We start from the raw sequence: 22,414 nt of genomic DNA on the forward strand, positions 1-22,414 counted from the left end.
ACAATATGTTTCTCTTAACTATTCCCATAATAAAGTTCTAAACGTTAATTTGCAGGGAATTTTAGATAACTGTGTATCTGTTCCTAGGTTACGATCCAATGGGCTTCCAAGGGAGACTGTAGCATAGCAGACAAGTGTGAGACGCAGACTTGAAGACCTTTGCTTGAATCCTGGCTAAGCCATCTCTGAACTGTATGTCAGGCAAGCACAACTTCTCTGGAGGACTGATTCTTCCTAAGTCAGAACAAGATAACTAGGCTGTAAGGCATGAATGAAGTAATTTGGTATTTATAAACTTTCCTCAACCTTATTCTGCATCTAGTAATGCTTAATCAGAAAAAAGTTGCAAATCCAAGCTCATAGATATTTTGAAGGAATTTCCCTCAATTAACTAAAACTAAATATAGACCCAGGGTTGCCCCCTAATGGTCATCTCTTAGAAATGAAATCTCTGAAAACTACTGAATTTGCAAATTGTTTTTTCTATCCAGATTTCTCCCAAAGGCTTGCTTATCCGTGTTCTGATCTCCAGCATGTACACTAGATTTTTCTCCAAGAAAGATCATCTCCAAGTATGTTCATTTAAATAAAATTGTAAGTAGGTACAGTATATTTCTTATCTTTAAAACTGCTTCTGTAACTAGATTAAGCAGCCTTTTCAGGTTTTTAAAATAACTTTCCTTAGAATGTCTCTCCTTGCCCCCAACATTGGGAATTTTTTAAAAAGCAAAGATAAAGAGCGTCTACCCAAGCCTTTTTTGCATCTTAAGCAAAAATATAGATATCTTATCTTCCAGGTATTATGGTGAAGGTTCAAGAGCTGGTTCTTTATCCTAAAGGATGATGTTACTGCAGGTTGTTCCCACTTTCCAGGTATTCATCAATTTCTTCATTCTTGGGGTAATTTGCTAAAAAAAAGTCTTCCAAATCAAAAGTTAATGCTTTATCCCAAATCTATATCCCATCTTATATCAAAACATAAATTCACCATGGCTGGACTTAATAGTCCACATTAAGTAAACTGCCTCTCCCCCCAGAAAACATACACTGGAGGCACATAGGGTCTGGCACTAGCAATTTTAGAAATCTGAATCTCTGAGTGAAATACTAGCACCCCCTTTTTGTTTTCTGCAAGCCTTAGTCTCTATCTACAAAATGAGGATAGTATCATCTACTTTCTTAGGATGTTGGGAAGGCCAAATGAGGTAATACATGAAAAGCATTTAGCATAATCTTTGATAAACAGAAGGCACCAAAAAATGACAGATATTATGTTATCTCCCCCCAAAATGTCAGTTATTGAAGCAGGCATTATATTACCACTCACAGGCACGAAAACTCCTCTGAGGAGTTATATTCTACCGTGGTTTCTTTTTGAGACCACACCTCAACAATTTTCAATGTGTTCTCCATAGGCACTGAGTCCCTGCTGGTGGTATTGGTATTGGTGAAATGGGACCTGCTGAGACAACTAGGTTGAGAACAGTCTAGAGAGGAGAATGATAAGCAACAAAGTCTTCTAAGTTCAGGGTATTTCACAACAAACATGGTGGTGCCTCGCAATTAAGAAAAGGGAAGTTAAGTTCAAGGACTAGAAACATACAGGATTGTTAGGTCTATTGCACCCTCTAGTGGCCACAAAGAAGATCGTTCTTTTTAAAATCCTAGTTTGGTCAAGATTGCAACTTTGATACTTCACTCTGGAGTTTAAAAAATAACCCGCTTGCCTCTATGTGTTTTCTGCCTATGTCAAAAAAAAAAAAGAAATGCTGATGTTAAGAAAAACCAATGCTGTCACAATACGATCCATTTGGTTCTCTTTATTCCCTGCTGAACGAAAATACTAATCAATAGAGGAAAAGGCACAGGCAACATTACCTTTCATGCTATATGGACTCTCAAGTGAGAACTGAAGATAATTGCCTTTGTTGCTTTCTGAAAGGGAATTTTGAAATGAGCATCTTTCTAAAACAGCAGTTTTTCACCAAAGGATTATTTACAAGCCAAGGTAATAATTAAATATGCCCAAGACTATGAATCTATCCTCTGCCCAAACCCTTCATTTTAATAATGGGTAATTATAGCAAAAACTTCAATTAACCAGAACCCTCAATTAACATGATTTCCCCTCTTGCACTTTATTTTTAGGACAAAATGGTAGAAAAAAAATCACAAGAAATCACTCATGTGAGGGATTTGGTTTGAAAATCTTCTAGGACAGATTATGCTATGTTTAAGAAGAAAAAAAAATCTTGAATACAATTACACTCACCCCATGATAACCAATACACAGGAAATACATACACAGCTGAATAAGAGCTAGAAGGGAGTAAAATATTTTGTTGAATGTTAATGTGGTGGAATTGTAACCTCTCTACTATCTTCTTTATTGTTACATTGTTACATAAATAAAAATCAAAGAGAAGTAATCTATAAACTCAACACATATTCTGCAACATTTTCTATTCTACATCCATAGATTCTGAGACTGAGAATCAGAATCCTAAGTCCTTCAAAGATCTCTAGATGTCAGAGAAATAGTTAAGGTTGCCATATCCTATCAAGAAAAAAAATAGGTCACTTGGGGAATATTTCCTCCAAAATGAGCTGAAACAAGAAGGGTTTTGTATAGTTGATTTTCAACTAATTTGAAAATAAATGTATTAGGACATTCCTTATTCAGAAGTGTCAGTCTTACTCAAAATCTCACTGCAGTACAAAACTCAACAGCCCACAAAGTAATTCAGGATAAGTAACCACCCTTGAATTGAAAGCTCTTGATACCAAGTCCATCTATTTAAAATACTGTTTATTTGTGATTTTACATTAATTAGCATTACATCTAAGAGCAATATCAGATAACATTTATACATTTTCCACATGACACAGAGGTTCACTGGCTCATTCTTTATGCCAAAGCAAGTAAATAGAGGCATTAGCAAAAGGTGCAAATAGTTAGTTCACTGTTGCATTTAAAAAATATTTATGCACATTGCATTCATTTTATATATATTTTTAAAAAGTAATGGAAAAGCATAGTTCACAGGTTACTGTTTCTACATACGTTGTAATACAACATAAATGATGTAGAACATAAAAGAATCCTCAAATACAGAATTAAGCAACTGAAAGTTTCCACTAAGATTAAAACACTGATTCCAGTAGTTAGTGAGATCTAGAATGAACTTTCCAGGCTCCGTTTCAACTTTGCATCATCATACACTCACAGTCAAACAGAACCAGCCCCAGAACACACTATAATCAGTGTAATTTTTTACACACCAACTCACCCTTCAGAAATACTTTGGATTATTTTTACCCACTGACTATTTTGGATCATTGATTTTACATTGATTTGTGACATGACTTGGGTGAAAGGGAAAAAAAAACTATATTAAGCCTAGGTTTAAATTTGTATTTACATTAGAAAGAAAGTTAACTGAAAAGATAAGAAAAATTGGTAAAAATTAAGAAGTGGTAGCTTTCTCACAGTGGGGGTGGGATTAGACCCACTGATTTCTTCTTGTGCTGCCTTCTGAAGATACACAAGTTAAAAGGAGGATTTGACCCTTTTAAAACTCAAATATCAACTAAGAAATACAATGATTTTGGCAGAGAAGCAGAATTTTAGAAATTTGGGACACGCGTCAAATAAATGACACTTCAAATCCTATCATGACTATGAATCATTATCGAACTAGAATTCTTCTTCTCATGACACCTCTCTTGTTCCCTTCATTTTTCACTTTCTCTCTCATTCTTTTCCTTTCCATTTGGTTACTTTATGAGGGCTTCTTCATTCATTAGCGATACTAAGAGAAAAATACATTATAAGGTTCAAATATGAATCCTGTTATGCCTTTAAATGCTCTAATCCCCTTTTGATACCAAGTCCCTGGATTCTTTAATTATATTTAAGTATACTTAGTACCAAGCAGCCTCAAATGTGCTCTACTGTTAAATGATTGGATAATATGCTTAGACACTTTTATACTGAATGGTATACAAACATCTCAACATACAAAAATCTTTTTTGCCAGAGTTAAACTAAATAACCCATGTTATGTGTATAAAATCCCCTCTGTTGAAAAATAAGGGGCTTTCTAAACTAATAAAAAAGGAATTTTTCAAAAATTATAGTTTACTAAAATGACGTGTTTTTTTTGCAAACAAAGTTACTTCAGGTGAGGAAATTTTATACTATGAATAAAATTCCAAATGAATCTTTTCTTAAATTTAAAAAAACAATTATGTGCCAGTGTATACTAATGCTATAGATTCTTATCTTAGAAGCTTTTAAAGCATTCTGTTAATGCCCATTTTAACAATGGGAACCCAAAAGGGACAGTCAATAATCATGATAAAAAACTATATTCTGCTTACCAAGTGAAGCAGGTTTTGAGAAACAAAAATTCTCTCACTTGTTCACTGGTAATTTCTTTCCAACAGATATTACGTAGAAGGCCTGAAGTAATTCAGACAGATATCTGTTTGTGGTGATTATAATAATACTTTATGAGGGCAGAGCTAATCAAAACTAGCAATTGTTTAAAAATTCAAAACCTTTTTTGGACATACGAAATGAGAGATGAATTTGAAAGTGTTTTTCATAATATGTTTTTCTTTTAGTAAAACCTCTTTCCAGTTCTTAAAGTCCAGTTTGCTACATACCCCCAATCTAATCTACCACTGCATATTAATGATCAACTTAAATGTGGTTTTTAAATGTGCAACATCACATTGTAATAATAATAATTACAAAAAAGACTTTATTTAGGCTTCAACTTTCTCCTTTTTTTTGTTCTTTTTCAGAAAAGAAGGAGTGCGGAATTTCTTCTTTTTCTTGGATGGTGATTTTGAAGGTGAGCCTTCAGGTGACAGGACTTCTTCAATTTTTTCTGGAGACTTAATGGTAATCTCGATGTTTTCTATGGTGGTGCTTGTAGTTAACCTGCTCACTCGCTCAGCAAGCTCGTCTTCAACACCATGCACGTCATCCTTGCCGTTCACTATCAGGACAGGCATGTCCATGGAGATGAAGCTCTTGGAAAACAGCTCATGGTTTTCTACAAAAGGGGAGGATTTTTAAATTTTATATAGTCAACATCCTTGCTTTATTTTACAAAACTGACATGTTTAAGCAATGTACTTTAATTCCAATAAAGATAGATCATTATTTTAATAGACTATGGGCCTATTAGCATAAAGCTAATGCTCTTAAGTGGTATAAAGAGGACAAAGTTGTTAGACCAAAGAATGAAGGCTGGATAAGTCCAGTTTGATGACTTGACAGTTTCACTGTAAAGCAAGTCAGTATAAATGAGGAAGACAACATACGTACATTTTTCTTTAATTTTGGGGTCACTGGGCAATCAAAATTGAAAAAGATTTCATGCTTCTGATTGGAAGACATATGACAAACCAATTTTAATTTCACAAATTCCTAAGAACTATAGGTTCCCAATATCCAGATTAAGGTAAGTCAATATAAATGTTGAATAAGAGTAGCACCCCATTTAATAAAAAATATAAAATTATTGGGAGCTTTAAGTAAAATCCATGGTAAACTTACTGTATCAGGTGTTCAATTTCTTTATATGAAGACAAATGACAGAGGGACAGACTCTAAAGATTAAGTCGGTGAAGGCTATGGGAAATTACATTGAATACCTTCTAATTTTTCAGGGATATTTTGCGGTGACTGAGTTTGAGACTGAATTTGTGAAACAGATGAAGCGTCATCTGAGAGTAATTCCTGCTCAGCATCTGTTGGATAAGAGTTTAGTTAAAAGCCATGCAAAACAAAGAAGCATAAGATTTCAGCAAGGTTAGTGCATAACATCAAATACCTGCATACACAGGGATGATAAACTCCTCAGCAATGAGCTGAGCATGCTAACAGTTACCCCACATATCGATAATTATGCAGTAAGAGGAGGTTAATGTGTTAACATTTCTGGCTGCTACTGGTTGGAAGGTTAGTGCATAACATCAAATACCTGCATACACAGGGATGATAAACTCCTCAGCAATGAGCTGAGCATGCTAACAGTTACCCCACATATCGATAATTATGCAGTAAGAGGAGGTTAATGTGTTAACATTTCTGGCTGCTACTGGTAATTTTATACACATGCTTTAAGGAAGCATGGCTATTGGAAGCCCGGGCAAATGATATGTATGCATTTAACTTTTGCTAGAGAGTTAGAAAACCAAAATACATTGAGCAGCCAAATGAAAAGAAATATGAAAGCTTCACCAATGATGCTACATTAATGAGGCAGAATGCCTCACTGAATTTTTGATCAATATCCAATTAGTGATTCCTGTCAGCAATATTAGTGAGCTAATTCAGGTCATAATGAACGTGGAAGAAACTATAAAGTTATATATAAAAGGTGATGGTTCTATTGTGCAATATTTGTTACCTGGCATCTTTAGGCTTTCAAAAAATAAGAGATTAAAGAGGGACATTTTACAAAATACAAAAACAGAGAAAGTTTCCAACCTTATGTTAGAATGAACAAGTTGAATAGTATCACCTAACATTTAGTGTAATTACATTAATGAGTCAGGATGACTTCCTTTTGTGACAAAGACACTAACACACTGATAAAAACTGTTCCCTGGATGATCCAGATGTCATTAGTTCTTTCTACATGATATCTAACTGGGACAAAGATTCTTTAACTATTGGTTCTGTTTTGCATAAAAATTTCAACTGCATGTTGAAGATGCTCTAAAGCAGAGGCTCTTACCCTCTTTGGGGGTTACAGACTTCTTGCCCTCCACCTTGCACCCTTGCCTTCCTCAAATCTGTATTGTACAAAATTAAGCATATATTTTTCAGATGGCTCATGGACTGTCTGAAGCTTATCCAAAGACCCAAGATTGAGAACACTTGCTATAAAGAATCTCTTATTCTTGAGAAAAAGGGAGCTAATATTCAATTGGCATTTTCATGAACAATTCTTAAATACAACCCTTGCTTAGGGTTCTGAAGTCAGATAAAAGCAACCTCACTAGAGTGCCCATGTACTTAAGGAAAGTCACATAAAAATTCTAGCAGTTTGCTTTATATTTTGATTTTGAAATTAAATATTGACATCTTAAGACATCCAGTAACAATAGAGATTTTACAAAGCATTAAAGCCACATACTTGTTAATCTATAATTATGTCAAAGTAGAAAGTTTTTTTAAAAAGCCACATATTCTGAATGTTTAAATCTATTAATGTATCTACATTTACTCTAGCTAGTGATTCTTTACTCATCCGGGGATTTCACTTTACTATAGAAGACTTTTTGCTAGCAATCAGATTGCTTTCTGAGGAAAACAGTCTTCTCTACATGTTAACATAGATGGTGTGTGGTAGCTACTTGCATTTCAGTCCTACTTCTACTCAAGTAAGGACTGGGAGAGAGGATATGGAAAAACTGATTGTAAAAGGAACATTAAAAAAAAACCCCTGACTGCTCTCTATCATCCAACTCAAGAGGCTCTGTCAGCAGTGTGGCTATCCTGGGCTTAATCTCAAAACGAACTAACCTTCCAGTCCTTGCTGTTTACGTTCAACTGCCTTCTTATACTCTTCAAGTTCTCCTTCTGTGAGATGACTGAAGGGGTTGGGAGGAGCTGGTGGGGCATGATCGTCATCTTCAAACTGCATGGTCTTGCAAAGAAAAACAATGGCTTGTTACCAAGAGCTTTACTTATATCTATATATTTATTTATATATATTTACATATATACACAACTTCATACACACACACTTAAATGTATATATGATGTTTGTGACGCCCCATCTCACAACAATCATAAGAAATGATAAAGTAACGTGCTTTGTTTAAAATATTCATATCAGATTAATGCTTTTAGACTACTGATCCAACAGACTAAAATTGCCAGTGATGTTTCCTCAATAAGCCTGCATAGGTCAATTTTAATAACTCTGAAAAAAAACTAAGCCAAGTTCTAGAAAGCTTCATATAACTAAGAAATATCTTAAAAACTAAGAAATATCTTAAAAACCAAGAATTTCAAAAAGCCTTTGAAAAAAGTCTTAGAAAAATGAAACTATACCAAAAGAACTTTAAATGTGCTATGAAAATAAACTTGTACCTATTTGCTCTAGAAAAGAAATTAATGAGACTTACAGCTAAACCTGGCAGATTGAACCCATGCATTTAAAAAAATTCCTCCCAAAACACCACTAAAATGATAGTAAAGGAACAACAACAAAAACGTATAAACTTTTAAGGACAAAAGAATGGAAGATGAGACAACAGAGGAGGAGAAGTCGTAACACATTGTTGGAAGATGGAAAGCAGGTGGAAGAATGGGTGGAAGAGCTGAGAAAGTTGAAGCCTTAGCCTTGCAAAGGAACAACCTGCTCATTTGCCCTGTGGAGGCCTGGTAAGGCTCAGGTATCACAGAAGGTGCGGTGAAGAAAAGCTGAAAAGCGGGGACAAGTTAGAAGTGTAAATAAGGAACAGACAGACTCTCAGGTCCCCTTTCCTGCTCCACACAGCTGAGCATTTACTTCTTTCTCATCTCTGCAGAAGATCAGAGGCTTATTCTTCAGAACAACTGATTAGGGGACACAAAACATAGCTGAGGGTTCCCAGGATGATGGTGGGAGACTGGCAAGAGACTAGAGAATTCTCTGGATAAATTAAATGACCCCAGATAAACAACTACAGATACTAACATTTGGGCATTCCTGAAAGAATCAACCTGGTCCACATCCAGTCACCCTACGGTGGAGCTTGCCAGTTCCCAAGCTCTGCACACACCTGAAGCGTCTGACTAGCTTTCAGTGTCTCATTCTTAAATACAGACAGACTACCACGGATTTCCAGACACTTGAGGAAAGTTTCCAACATGGAGGAAACCAGAATTAAGAAGAAAAAGGAAACTCAGAAGAAACAGACAATAAAGGCAGCCGAAGAAAATTTAAAATTGATTCCCTTAGAGCAATAAGAGAAAATACTGTATCCAGAAAGACCAGGATGTTATTTAAAAAGAAAAAAAAAAAAAAAAAGGAACATTAAGGGAATAAGACGTCTTAAAAAGTAAAAAAAAAAAAATCAAAATAGAAAATTAAATAGAAGGCTTAGAAAATAAAGTCAAGCAAATCTCCCAGAAAGTAGGATTAAAAGACAAAGAGGGCTTCCCTGGTGGCGCAGTGGTTGGGAGTCTGCCTGCTAATGCGGGGGACGCGGGTTCGGGCCCTGGCCTGGGAGGATCCCACATGCCGCGGAGCGGCTGGGCCCGTGAGCCACAACTGCTGAGCCTGCGCGTCTGGAGCCTGTGCTCCGCGGCGAGAGAGGCCGCGGCGGTGAGAGGCCCGCGCATCGCGATGAAGAGTGGCCCCCGCTTGCCACAACTGGAGAAAGCCCTCGCACAGAAACGAAGACCCAACACAGCCAAAATCAATCAATCAATCAATCAATCAAAAAAAAAAAAAAAAAAAAAAAAAAAAAAAAAAGACAAAGAGATATAAAATAGGAAAGAAAAAAATCAGAGGCTTAGTCAAAGAGATCCAACTAACAGTATGTATATATCCTGACAGAAAAAGAAATTGAAGGGAAAAGGACTACTTACTGAAGAAATACTTTAAAAAATTCCCAGAACTGAAGGACATGACTTTGCAGACTGAAAAGGGTTACTACATGCTAAAAGTGGAGACTAAATAGAAATTACTACAAAGCACACCATCATAAAATTTCAGAACAGCAGGAATGTAGAAAAGGTCTTAAAAAAAAAAAGCCTACACAAAGGTACACGAATCACAATACTCTCCTACTTCTTAACAATGATATGGAGTTAGGGGATAATATGGTGATGCTTTTCATTTTATCTGTAAACTAGAATTCTGTATCCATTACATGCACATTTGAAGGTAGAATACAGGTTTTCAGACTGTTACCTCCTATGTATCCTTTCCCAGAAAGCTATTAGAGGATGCGCTCAATGATAAAAGAGTAAGAAAGGAGTCTCCTTTCTTAAGTAGGAGACATACGATGCAGGAAACAGGACTACATGGTGAGAAGCACAGGAATCCTCAGGATGGGCCTGTACATCTGGCCTGAAGAGCACCTAGTCCAGATCTGGACCAGAATGACAATGACAAAGGGCTAGAACTGAGAGATTACCTGTTACCTCTGACCCTATGGAAAATAATATTAAGAAAAGTTTGGGAAGAACTAAGCCCAATGTATCCTAAGTACTAAGCCAATGAAAAAAGGAGGCAACTTTTTCTCCAAGGGGAGAAAAGTTGTATAAGAAAGGAAATGTCATCATGGGATACTACCTGGCTCAGCAGTAAGCGTTTAAAAATATAAACACTGAAAGCTGACTAGACAAAACATTGTGGTACGACCTTACTGGGAGAATGAAAAAGGGAAGCCTTGTGTAAACAGGCTAAGTCCTCATAGTCCATAAAAGAAGTCACTACTGTCTTTCATTAATTCTAAGATGCACTTTTCTCCCACATTTTCTGATCCTGAAATTGGGATTCATCTTATAATTGGTTTCTTACAATTAGGTTTTTTTCTCTTTTAGTGATACATAAAATAATGGTACTTCTCATAGTTGATGAAATAGATTTGATGAAATACAGCTGACGCCTAAAACTGATAAACCAAGAAAAAGCAGAATAAAGATGCTCTTTAGAAACAAAGGTATATGCTAGAATAAAGTCCTTGCCCCTAGAAATTGGGAACTGAAGGTGACATTTTAAGTCTTGGGGATTATTTGACTTTTTAACTTGTGTTTACATTAACTTTAGTAAAGACAGATATTCATATTTAAAAAGCAAAGAAATTAATGTGAAAACAAAGATCATATTGCTTTATGGACTTACAGAAGGAGGCTTATCCACAACAATTCCAGCAAGCAACTGAGATTGTGGTCCTGCTGTTTTCAAGTCATATCGATTTTGTTCTCGAATCTGAATTGAAAAACAGTAACAAGTTCTTGGGGGCAACTCTGCAGGTGACCTTTGGCTTACTATTTGACCCCCCCCAGGGTAAGAGCCTCTTTAATTCCCACCTCCACAAAGCCCTCTTTTACCATCATAACAACTCACATTAATCTCCTCCACTCTTCTTGATGTGTGATTTCCTATTGTCTTACATTGTTAGAGGACTACATTTTTCACTAATACAGCAGAAATATGCCTAATACTTTCTTCCCTGTACAGCCCGCTCACCAGAAACTAGAACAGAGCTGGAGGTATTCAATACAACCTAAAATTATACAGAATTAAATTTCAAATTCTTCTGTATTTAAACCTCTAAGCTTAGCATTAATCAGATTCAGTCACCAGTGATTTAAACATAAAACAGCATAAAAAGGCCTCCTCTAGTCACAGAAGATCGACCATGTCTTACCTTATTTCTCTTTTCTAGTACTTCATTCGGGTTTGTGTTTAAAGGAACAAACTGATTTGGATCTTCAATTTTGATAGGTGTTCCACTACTAACTTTTGAAGAGTCCTCTGCTTTCATCCACTAAAGAATCAAAAAGTTTCTAGAATGAAGCTTTGTGTTAAGGAAATATGGTAGGTTCTTGACAACTGTTTATTGACTCCAGTGGGTGGGTGCATACACTGCTAATATTTTAAAGAATTTCACTGAGTAGTTTTTAGTGGTCAATTAGTGTATCTCCCATACTAGTTAGAATCAGCATTCACTTAAAAACAAACAAATGTCATTACTATTCACATGAATACTAAATTATGCCTATTTACATTTTTTTCTTTTGGCATTTTAAATATGTTGGTGAAAATATTTCAAGCACATAGAGCTTGATCTCACATTAACTCACATTCAGAGTTGCCACCTGCATTCAGGTTTTAAGTGATGATGGCTAAGAAGTCATCAAAAAGGACTCAAGAAATCTCTTAAGATTTAGTTTTCCAGATTTCATTTTTATTTTCGGCTGACAGAATGGGCCAAGCCCCTGGCCAGCATTTTACAAAGGGGATAATCTTGTAGTGGTCTATAGTATAATGGCACCACAGGGGTGGAAGAGCCTTAAATAATTCTTCTCATTTACCCATTATATCCCTTAAAGAAAGCTAATAGTCATCAAGATTAATGATGACTGGTCATTAGTTTCTGTCAATAAAATTAATTCTGGGAAACTTATGTTCTTTTACTAGAAGATAAGAAATCAATATAGACTAGGGGAAAGAAAAACTTTGACGCCTAGGTATTTCCATATTAAATACTACTGATTTATATGATAGGATGAACCAATTTTGAGTATCTATAGAATATTTAGTGATAAGCACTCCAAAATTAAACCAAATCTGAGACAAAATGCTGAAAAATTTAAGATAACCTGTATCTTCATCTACAAGATCTTGCCTATGTGCAGTAATTCGCAAAATCTGGCACCGTTAGGTGTTGATAACTTTTATAGTTCTGATTCACAAGTACAATATAAACTACAAAGCAGTATCATGCAATGGGTAACACTGGGCTCCAGAGTCAGACTGCCTGCATTCAAACCCTGATTCTACCATTCACAAATGATTAGTTAATCCCTCTGTGCCTCAGTTTTCTCATCTATAAAATGGAGGAGAAAAACAGCATCCTTTCCATATTAGGAGAAGTAAATGAGATAATTCATGTACGGCACTTAGAACAAAGTGCCTTGCACAAAGGTTACCTGATAAGTTATAGCGATATTATTGTTAATGTTATATTCTACTTCCCCAATATTTTCAACATAGACCATTCAATTCATCAGTAACTAGGCAAAATATTTAGTAAAGGCAAACCACGTAAAGTAGGGGCATACTGTGATTTTGGTCCTGGGACTGGTCTCCCCATTCCGAGACTCCTCAGGCACATTCACTTTCATGTAGGTATTTGGTGAGTTCAGCCATCTTGTTTTCTCACGCTGCTGCCTCTGTGCCATGTATTTGAGAGGAGAGAGTGGCACTGTATCATCTTCAAAGGAAAAGGCAGTCACAGTTGCTGGGATCTCCACATCACTCTTGTGCCTAGGCTTTTCTCGAATGAGAGGATGCCTGTAAGCATAGCCTGTTCTATATCCCTAGGGGAGGGAAAGACCACATTTGAAGCTATCAAACTTGTACCAAACACAGCATTTAGAGTCTAATTCTTTAAACAAATGATTCAATAAGACCCTTTTACAGAAAAACAAATAAAGGGAAGATCCTTCCAAACTCCATATAACCTCCACATAACACTAGAGTTGAAAATTAAGCAAATTTCAAGATCTGGTTAAAACTGATTTCAGCTGACAAAGCGATTTCCACTCACACAACTGTTCCTGACAAAGGTAATTTCAAAACTGCTCACCAGAAACATTTTCCTAGATATAAACTGGTTTTCTGGAGGCCAAATCTCAGTGCTCATTTAAGTATTTGTTCCTGGGTCTGAAGGCAATCTGCCTTCTGACTCAGTGCAAGAGGCTAATAACTAAGATAAGATGACAGTTGCATGTTTCACTGATTCTTAAAATACACTGAATTCCTTCCTAGGGTCACACTCTGGAGCAAGGAGCGTGTTCCAAAACCAAAGGGAGATGGAAACATCTGCTCTTGAATCTGGAAACATGAAATCAAGGTTATGTTCAATTTTTCACCTACCAAATTGTCCAGAGTCCTCATCAGCCCTTCAAACTCAATCTCGCCAACCTTCCATTTTTGATGGGAACCCATATTCACTCCTCCTCCTCCAGATGCTGCCACAGTGTGAGTGGAAGCTTTATACTTCTGAAGATCCAGTACAAGCAGATTGTCTACTCCACCTGCCCCTGCTAATGCCCGCACCTGTAATCAATGGCAAAATATAGAGGCACAGGACTGTAAAGACTAGAATGAGTATTTCACTTTTAAAGAGGCATAAGGTTGATTCAGCAAATATCTGTAACACTTCCCTCCGGGCTGCCAGCAAAGAAATACACTTGTGAAAGCAGGCAGCTGAAGTATCTTTTCCATCTATCTATACCTTCCAGGACTCTGACCCTCCCTGATGGAAAACACATTTAGAGCCATACCTTTTAATATACTTGAAGAAACTGAATTCTCTTGCCAAATTTTAAAGTTCTTTCCTTGTAGTTTTCCCATGGCAATCCAGTTAATACTTTTGTTGACAGTTATAATTTTAAAGGAATATAAACACTATACTGTGAATTTAAGAATATTTAGGCAGAAGTCAGCTCATTATCTCAATATAATTAAGCTTTTCATAGCCTCATTTGAGAAGAGCGACCATTAAAGCAAAAAAGAAAAAAAAAAAGGTGGTTGTTAAGACAAGTTGGTAGAAAAAGTTTTTTCCCCCTTTTTTGCGGCCTTTCCAATAAATTCAGATTATTACCATTTACTTCAAGAGAATCTGCTTGATTTTTCTTTTTTTTTTTGAAAGACTTTTTAAAAATTAATTAATTAATTAATTAATTTATTTATGGCTGGTTGTGTTGGGTCCTCATTTCTGTGCAAGGGCTTTCTCTAGTTGTGGCAAGCGGGGGCCACTCTTCATCGCGGTGCGTGGGCCTCTCACTATCGCGGCCTCTCTTGTTGCGGAGCACAGGCTCCAGACGCGCAGGCTCAGTAATTGTGGCTCACGGGCTTAGTTGCTCCGCGGCATGTGGGATCTTCCCAGACCAGGGCTCGAACCCGTGTCCCCTGCATTGGCAGGCAGACTCTCAACCACTGCGCCACCAGGGAAGCCCTTGATTTTTCTTAAAGGGGGAAATTAGGGCCATTAAATGCATTCAGCTTCTCTGGGGAAAAAGTGGCTAATAAGTAATCCATTATCATAATGAGGCTGAGGCTGTGGCATCGCTGGAAACTGCATGAGTGCATAAAACTTCTGGCCCTGCTCTTACACTTTTTATAAAAGTGGCCACAGCACAGCTGATCTCTGATAACTGGTAGTCACCTTTGTTTCTCAACTAGCACCACATCACTAGAGGGTGAAAATGGAGAAATGTGCAACTATACCATCTTAAAAAGTAGGATTATGAGGAAAATGATGTTTATGAAGAACTTAGATTTGGTGTGTGTGTCTGTATATGAATTTTAATTTTCTTTCCTCCTGTTTTCAATTCAAGAGATACCTCAGTTGACCCTTTTTTACTCAAGTGAAGCAGAACTTCTCTTAAAAGACAAAACAAAACAAAAGCCACCAACTGATAGAACTCTGGAAATAAGTAAACACAATACCCAACACAACAAATAACAAAGCAAAAAACAAAAAAAGAGGGAGGTAAACAATTTTTCTTACCTGAATCTCACAGGCTATCTGCACATTAAAAATGTAATGAAAAGCCTCCTCAACTGTTTCTCCAAGTGCTACCACACCATGATTTCTGAGTACCAGCACCTAAAATAGAATCCCAAAGCAATCACTTTAAATAACTGGCATAGCTCACACTGCTTTCATCAACAGTAAGAGCAACAAAAATAGCTCCTTAGATAGAAACTCTACTACATACCTTACAACTTGGCCCCAGAACTTTCTGCAGTTGAATTCTCTCCTCCTGTTCATCAAGTGACCCTTGGTAGTCATAATAGGCGACATCTCCCAAGATCAGGGACTCTTGAGAAATTGGAAGGATCCCGCACTTCATGGAGGATACCTATTTGGTTGGGTTCATGCCAAGATAACACACTTAGTTACTAACTACACCTTCATAGGAACTGGATTCTTCAGTCAGCTCAGGAAGCACTGGCCTATTCACTGTGTTCACCATTCCAGCCCACCTCCCACTTTAGTTCTTCACTTCTTCAAGAGAAATAAAAAAGACCTTTTGGGGATACTACTCAATTTACATGCTGTGCCAGATATTAGGAAAGAAGCCTTGCTCTAAAGAACTCAATGACCCCATTATTAAACTGATGAGTTCAAAAATGCAAATGCTATCTCTCCAGTTGTTTCCTAGAACAGTAGCATTTACTCCAAAGGGCCTTTGGCTTTCTGGATATGCAGAGGATTAATACTTTGAAAATAACTTCAAACGGTGGGGTCTGAAAGAATGAAGATTATAAAGTATCATGTAATGAAAGCCATGAAAAAATACACTTCCCAGGGTCATTGTTGATTTTGGCCCTTCAGTGACTTACAGCTGCCGTTGCAAGGGTATGGATGTGTATCACACACTTAACATCAGGGCGTGTTGAATAGATTGCGGCATGGGGACTGAAGCCTGTGTGGTCAATTTTCAAATTAGTACTTCCCTGATCAACCACTTCTCCTATTATATTGACTTTCACCTGGAAAAATCAGAAAGACACAGTTAACTGGCACACGTGCATCAAAGTTTCCTGTGTTTCATGAGCTAAACCAGGGGGTGGCAAACTTTTTGTCAAAAGCCAGATAGCAAATATTTTAGATTTTGTGGGTGGGCCTCTGTTGCAACTACTCAACTCTGCCACTGTAGTATAAAAGCAGCCACAAACTACTGTAAAAGAATGGGTGTGGCTTTGTTCCCATAAAATTTTATTTACAAAAACAGGTAGTCTGCAAGAAAACTTAGCATTTAGCAAGAAGCACAGTTTCCAAGAAACTGAATAACTTAAGCTCTTCACTGAAGGTCTGGATAAGTCTGGCATTTACTGAACTGGCTGGAAAATGTTCATTTGCTAACTAACACTACAGCACCAGAACCAATGTAGTTCCTACTTTTCTAGAGGCCAATGACAGTGGCTCGGGGTACAATCATGGAAAAATAAAATACTAGAATGTCAGACCCTATACTCACACCAACTGAACTTTGTTTAAATCTAGCTATAAAATATACAGATTTGTGTGTGTGTAGTTTTTTTATTTTTTGTTTTTTTTTAAAGAAACAAATTACAGAGAGTTCAGGGTGAAAAAAATCAAGATTCTCTTCAAAACAAGAATAGGTTAACTGATAGACCAATTCATTTATTAGGCTCTTCAACTACCCTGTTTTTCTTGAACACTAAAGCTTTTCTTAAAAATCAACATTAGCTTTCGAAATTCTTCCCTGTTCACTAGTAAATGTTCTTCCATCCATACCTTTTCTTGTTCTGTCCTGTATTAAAAGCTAAAATCTGTCAGAAAAGTACAAGGAATCACAGAAAAAGTAACATAGGAATGAAAATTGTACCAAATTGGAGGCTGTGGCTTCAGAAAAAGACAGGCCTCTGGGAATTATTATTATGTGGTCTTGCTCCTTACTTATTCTTACCTGGGAGAAAGAAAACAAAACCAAAACAATACAGATTTACTATGAGGTGTTCATATTTTGCAGTGTAAACATGACTAGGAATATATTTACAATGAATAACTGTAAGATATCTGGGGGGAAAAACAAAGCAGAAATTAAAGCTGTGCAACATGAAACTTTCCTTGAAAAGTTTTCTTCCCTCAAGCCCTCAAGTGCTTGCTAAAAAATTCTGACATTAGTTTCTCATGTACTGGACTTACCTAAAAGTGTTATTTTGGGGGTTCTAAGGTTATTTAGGGTCAGCTACATGCAGAAGAAACGAATGCCAGCATTGTTCAACCCAATACAATATGGAAATTAAGGGGAAATGGGCAAAGGAAGGAGAATAGATTCTCTTCCTAGGAACGAATTAAGGTGGAAATGGAAGGGGAAACCAAGGAATAGCTGGAGGAAGGGACGAAAAGTTGTAGGAAGACTGCACCTCACATCTGTGCCATTTTCATCACACAATATTTTCATACTTTTTGCTTCCAAATATTGTCTTGTGTCCAAGTGTGGCAACATGAAAACAAGATGATGATGAATGGGAAAAATATATTAAAAAAATAAAGATGAGAGAGGAAACTTCCATGGCCCCCTCATTTTCCCTGCCCCAAGTGCTTTTTAAAGCATTTTTTAACATCACTGACTCTCAGATATAATTAACACAGAGAGAGAAAATTCTGCCAGGAGGATTTCTTCCTGGATAGGTTCTGTGACTGGTCTGAATTAAGGAAACAACGCAGATAACAAATGGAGAAGAACGCTGGGGTAACTGCAGCCTCTCCCTTAAACATAAGGTTTATATCAGGATGAGGTTGTGGTCCAGCGTGCTAGGTTCAGAGAATAAGGCCTGAAAACCAGACTTCTGAGTAAAGGTGAGGAGAGTATAGCTGCCTTTAAGTTGGGATTTTAGAAAAAGGAACTGAAAGACGAAGGACTCACTGAGATGTATGTATTTGCCAGGTGGGCCCATCCAAACAAATCTGCAAGTCTGTATAGGCTGGCAAGTTTACAGCGAGTAAGCTTTTCTCCCTTCATGTACGAGGATGTATCTGTCCCAGGAAGGTCATTGATAGGTGTGACCATGCCGAGACCTAAAAGAGGAAAAATTGTGGAGAAAGATTCAGGTCAAATAATTCCTTACCTGAAAATTAGTTGCCAGGAAGCAGCCTGAGTCCGAGAGTGTCTCAGCCTGTAAATGATGATCTGAACCTTATCAGCCCACACAATGTTGCATTAGCTTATCTTCCTTCAGAGAAGTACACTGAGAGTAAAAATACGTATCAGCTATCGCCTTGCTGTTTCATCTAGTACTTGTTCGAGAGTGATGTTAGGGAGTCAGGCTCACACCACTGGGGAAAAATGGTCACAGGATCCCAATGGTAAAAGCGTTACTAATACTGAGGTTATTGCTAATTTTATGATGAAAAGATCTCAACAGAAAGCTATTGTACCTTTCTAATACCTCTTTTGACTTTTATTCAAACAAAAAATATTTAAGAATGCAGTCAAACAGCAGTCTGGTTTCTGCCCTCACCAAGCAACAAAAACTAGTCTTGATCTGTAATGACCCAATTGCTGAATTCAACTTTCGCTCAGTCTTCATTCTCCTGGACCCCATTTCCCACCTCTTTCCTAGACTTCTTTTCCAGGCCTGTGTGGTACTATCGTGGACCTCTTATCCCTTAGCCCTTATGGACTCTTGTTAGGATGCATGGCACATGACAGATAATCAATGTTACAGAAAAAGTGAACCAAACTAGCTCAACATTTTAACTTTCCTGTTGATTCTGATAGAATGTTTCTCCCAAGCTGGAAGAGTGAGTGATTTTGGAACTCATCGTTCTCACCATCCATCTGCCACCCCCGCCATCACCACATTCAAACCTGTTGCTAAGTCTTCTCTCCTCTTCCTTGGCTATGCCCTTTTCACTGATCTCTTCCTTCTTTTACCCGCAACTACTACTTTAGTTCAAGCACTTATAATTCACTTTGGGACTCTTTCAAAGATTCTTTAACCAGTATGTATGTCCCAACATACTGATCCACTTAGGAGTTCTACCCTCACCTTGCATGTTCCCACCATCATGTCTCTTTTCATACCATTCCTCTATTTGCGAAGTATTTGAATTTGTTGAATTCCTGTTTGTAAATCTTTAACCAAAAAGAAAAAAAAGGAAGTAACAAAGGAAGAAAGAGAAGGAAAAGAAAAGTCCCTGACGGTCTGGGACTCTGTGTACCTGCCCTGGTACAGCAGTGAGTTCTGTGCATGTCTCTCTGAGATGTAAAGTGCTTGGACTCAACGCCTTATGATTCTTGGTATCCTTAGTGTTCAGTCCACCAAATTGGTGCTCTCGCTAAAGAACTGTTGAATGAATAAAATGGCCTAAACCCTTTTACACCAAGTTCTAACTGCTCCATCCTTTAAAGTCTGGTTAGTTGAGGCCTCTCTTCTTCCACAAAGTTCTCTCAGTCCACTTCAGCCAACAATCAATTCCAACTCTGAGTTCATGGCAAGATGACTTAGAAAAGGTCATTAGACAATTTCTTACGAGCTGCTTTGTAATTTTTTCCTCTACAGTTACCTTGCAGTTTTAATCTTTTGTGCATTCACTGTATGTCTCCTCAATTCAAATATGCATTTATCTGGGGCAGGGACCACATTTTATAACTATTTTGTAATCCTCACAAAGTCTAATAAATGTCTGGTTGGTATGAAAAAGTAAGAGATCCTAACACTATGTCACTCTAACTATTAGATGTTATCAACTTAAGGACTGAACCAGATCAGAATATGCTGCTAGAAATGTGCAGTGTACAAAGTAGAGATGAAATTACGGTCTTTTAAACTTTACGAAACTGACGTACTGAGGGGAGGTGAAGTAAAACCCGAGAAAGAATTGGCCATGATGTAATCTGCAATCTGTTGTAATGCTAGTAATCCAGTTGGATTGTGGCCTTTCTTCATCTGTTCTTGAATAAGGCATTCCAGGTCTTCCCGAAAGGCCTGTAATACACAAAAATAATCACTGAGCACATGCATCTCGCTTGGAGCAGAACGACCCAAACATAACTTGCTCTGATGTAATCAGTCTTCTTCCCCCATCCCTCTCTTGAATAGCTTTTATGTACATTATTTTAAAACAAATATAAAACACAAAACAATAAAATTAAACCACTGGAAGAAGAAGCAAGAAGCTTGCTTTCAGGGGAGGGAAAATCATTAGGCATTCTTAATCTCAAAGCAAATGAGCTATTACAACATCTATAATAGACAGGTATAGGTAAAAGCAACTTTGTTAATAATATGCAACTAGAGCACCAAGTACAGACTGATGTAAAAAGAGACCCATTCCTTGCCTAGCAGCTCATTATCTAGGTTAGGATAGAGTTCTTATCTGAATGGGGCATGACTCTGACTATAGCAACTCCCAGCAAAAGTTTTCACTAAGACATAGTAAATCATGGCTTCCATTTTACGGTTTCCATGGCAATTCCGTAGCTCTATAAACTCTGCAAGCAAACTTATAAAAGCTGAGAGCTGATTACTCCCCTTATGCAACACTGTGATAAAGAAAGAACTTTTCCCCCCAACTTTGGGTACTGTATGTTCCTGTTCTGGAGCGCTGCTTCTCTTTCTTTTCTTTTCTTTTTTTTTTGCGGGGGGCGGGGTATGTGTGGCAGAAGCAGTATTTATATAAATAAAAATACTGAACATTAAGAGAAAATTTTCTATTCCAGTAACCCTTGAGTTGCTAATATGATTCATCATTTGAAACATCTCCCAATCCTTCACATTAGTTGAAATAGCTGGTTTTGTATTTCTATCACACCCATCCAACACTTATTTTATTAAATTCATCATTTATTCTCTTGCTCATGTTTATATTCATTCATCTTAAACATGAAGACTCTTGCAATATAAACCATCTAGACCTTGCTCTTCCGTTTGAGATTGGTTACGTGTATAGCAGAATGCCCTGCTGGAAATTAAATTCAGTTTGTTCCCACTTCACCTAAGAGGGAGAAGGCAGAAAACTGCTTTGGAAACATTACCTCCAAGAGGGGTAGATATAAACACCATGGAGATCACTGGGAAATCCTCCTTAGAAGAGTGACTCTCCTTCAAGTCGCTGAGAGTAGCCCTCCTCTGTAAGGCTGGAAATAAGATCTCCTGGAGCAGTTGCTTAGACGTAGCTTTGCTTAGAGGATGGCTGAATACCTCTGAGGTTTTCAGAAGGAAGAACTTTTAAAAAAAATTTAAATAATGGCAGAGAAGCCCATGGTGAAAGTGGAAATGTGGTTGTGAGGCTATGAGGTGGTAGTACATATTAGAACCAGTACTGACTCATGCTCGTGTTGCTTTTAGAAAACTTTCTGCTCATACAGCAAATGGATGTTTGAATGATTAATTTTAAAAATACTAGTTGTGACCATATTTGAATTCTGAGTTCATAGAGCAGTTTATACCAGTTAAACATGGTTTTTCTTTTACAAATTCAAGGCTTATTAAATGTAAATCCTTAGCATAATTATAAAAAAATTCTAAACATCTAATTCCATTGACTTTTATCTAGTTCATTTAAATACATGATTTAAACCGGAGAAACTATCGTATAAAATATTCTCTACAAAGACACATTACATTTATCAGAAAACTCCATTAATACATGTCTAAGACCTTGTGAACATAAAATGGTTGTGAGTTGCATATAAGATGGATGGACGCATTCATACTGATGAATAACATGAGTGTTTTACCATGTTTAAGGCTGAAAGGAAAAGAATCTTCCAGATATACTCATTTATCTTTATATAAACTACAGAAAACTTCTAGATACCTGGCAATGGGCCAAAATGCTCTTCTGAAACTTCATCTTCCCTTCAAAACCAAACTCTATTTAAACCTTCCACAGTTCAAAGCAGCTATAACCAATATTCTTTGATTCAGTGCAAAAAAAAAATTTATACCTACTGTATGTATCACAATAGCTCTGAGAAGTAGGCATAATTTATTTTATTGAATGCACCTTATGTTATTCCAGGAAGAATTTAAGGCAGATTCCATAGATTAACATGACACGAAAATAAATTAAATATAGGTAAGAAAAATCAAGCTAACGAGAAAATAGGCATATGAAGGTAAGATAGAGCCAGGAATGAAGTTAAGATACAAAAAGCATACTATAAAAT

The 22,414-nt window shown here is 36.9% G+C and overlaps 1 protein-coding gene across 6 annotated transcripts in view; it reads right to left on the reverse strand.

Annotated features, from left to right (window-relative positions):
- Window positions 1-2,792: 2,792 nt before the first annotated feature.
- The window catches only part of ADD3 (adducin 3), a 126,949-nt gene continuing 107,327 nt past the window's right edge, over window positions 2,793-22,414 (reverse strand). For 5 of the 6 annotated variants that reach the window (XM_007173064.3, XM_057531111.1, XM_057531112.1 and 2 more), the window contains 13 exons: window positions 20,090-20,228; window positions 18,164-18,315; window positions 17,120-17,200; window positions 16,110-16,259; window positions 15,482-15,625; window positions 15,271-15,369; window positions 13,632-13,814; window positions 12,815-13,072; window positions 11,398-11,517; window positions 10,869-10,955; window positions 7,550-7,673; window positions 5,671-5,766; window positions 2,793-5,066 (listed from right to left, as the gene is read on the reverse strand). In XM_007173064.3, coding sequence (XP_007173126.2) covers window positions 4,774-5,066; window positions 5,671-5,766; window positions 7,550-7,673; window positions 10,869-10,955; window positions 11,398-11,517; window positions 12,815-13,072; window positions 13,632-13,814; window positions 15,271-15,369; window positions 15,482-15,625; window positions 16,110-16,259; window positions 17,120-17,200; window positions 18,164-18,315; window positions 20,090-20,228 — 1,926 coding nt within the window. In that variant the 3' untranslated portion in view covers window positions 2,793-4,773. The remainder of the gene's footprint in view (window positions 5,067-5,670; window positions 5,767-7,549; window positions 7,674-10,868; window positions 10,956-11,397; window positions 11,518-12,814; window positions 13,073-13,631; window positions 13,815-15,270; window positions 15,370-15,481; window positions 15,626-16,109; window positions 16,260-17,119; window positions 17,201-18,163; window positions 18,316-20,089; window positions 20,229-22,414) is intronic. The other variant, XM_057531113.1, reaches the window with a different exon arrangement.

The sequence above is a fragment of the Balaenoptera acutorostrata genome, chromosome 16, assembly GCF_949987535.1.
Source record: "Balaenoptera acutorostrata chromosome 16, mBalAcu1.1, whole genome shotgun sequence".
NCBI lineage: Eukaryota > Metazoa > Chordata > Mammalia > Artiodactyla > Balaenopteridae > Balaenoptera > Balaenoptera acutorostrata.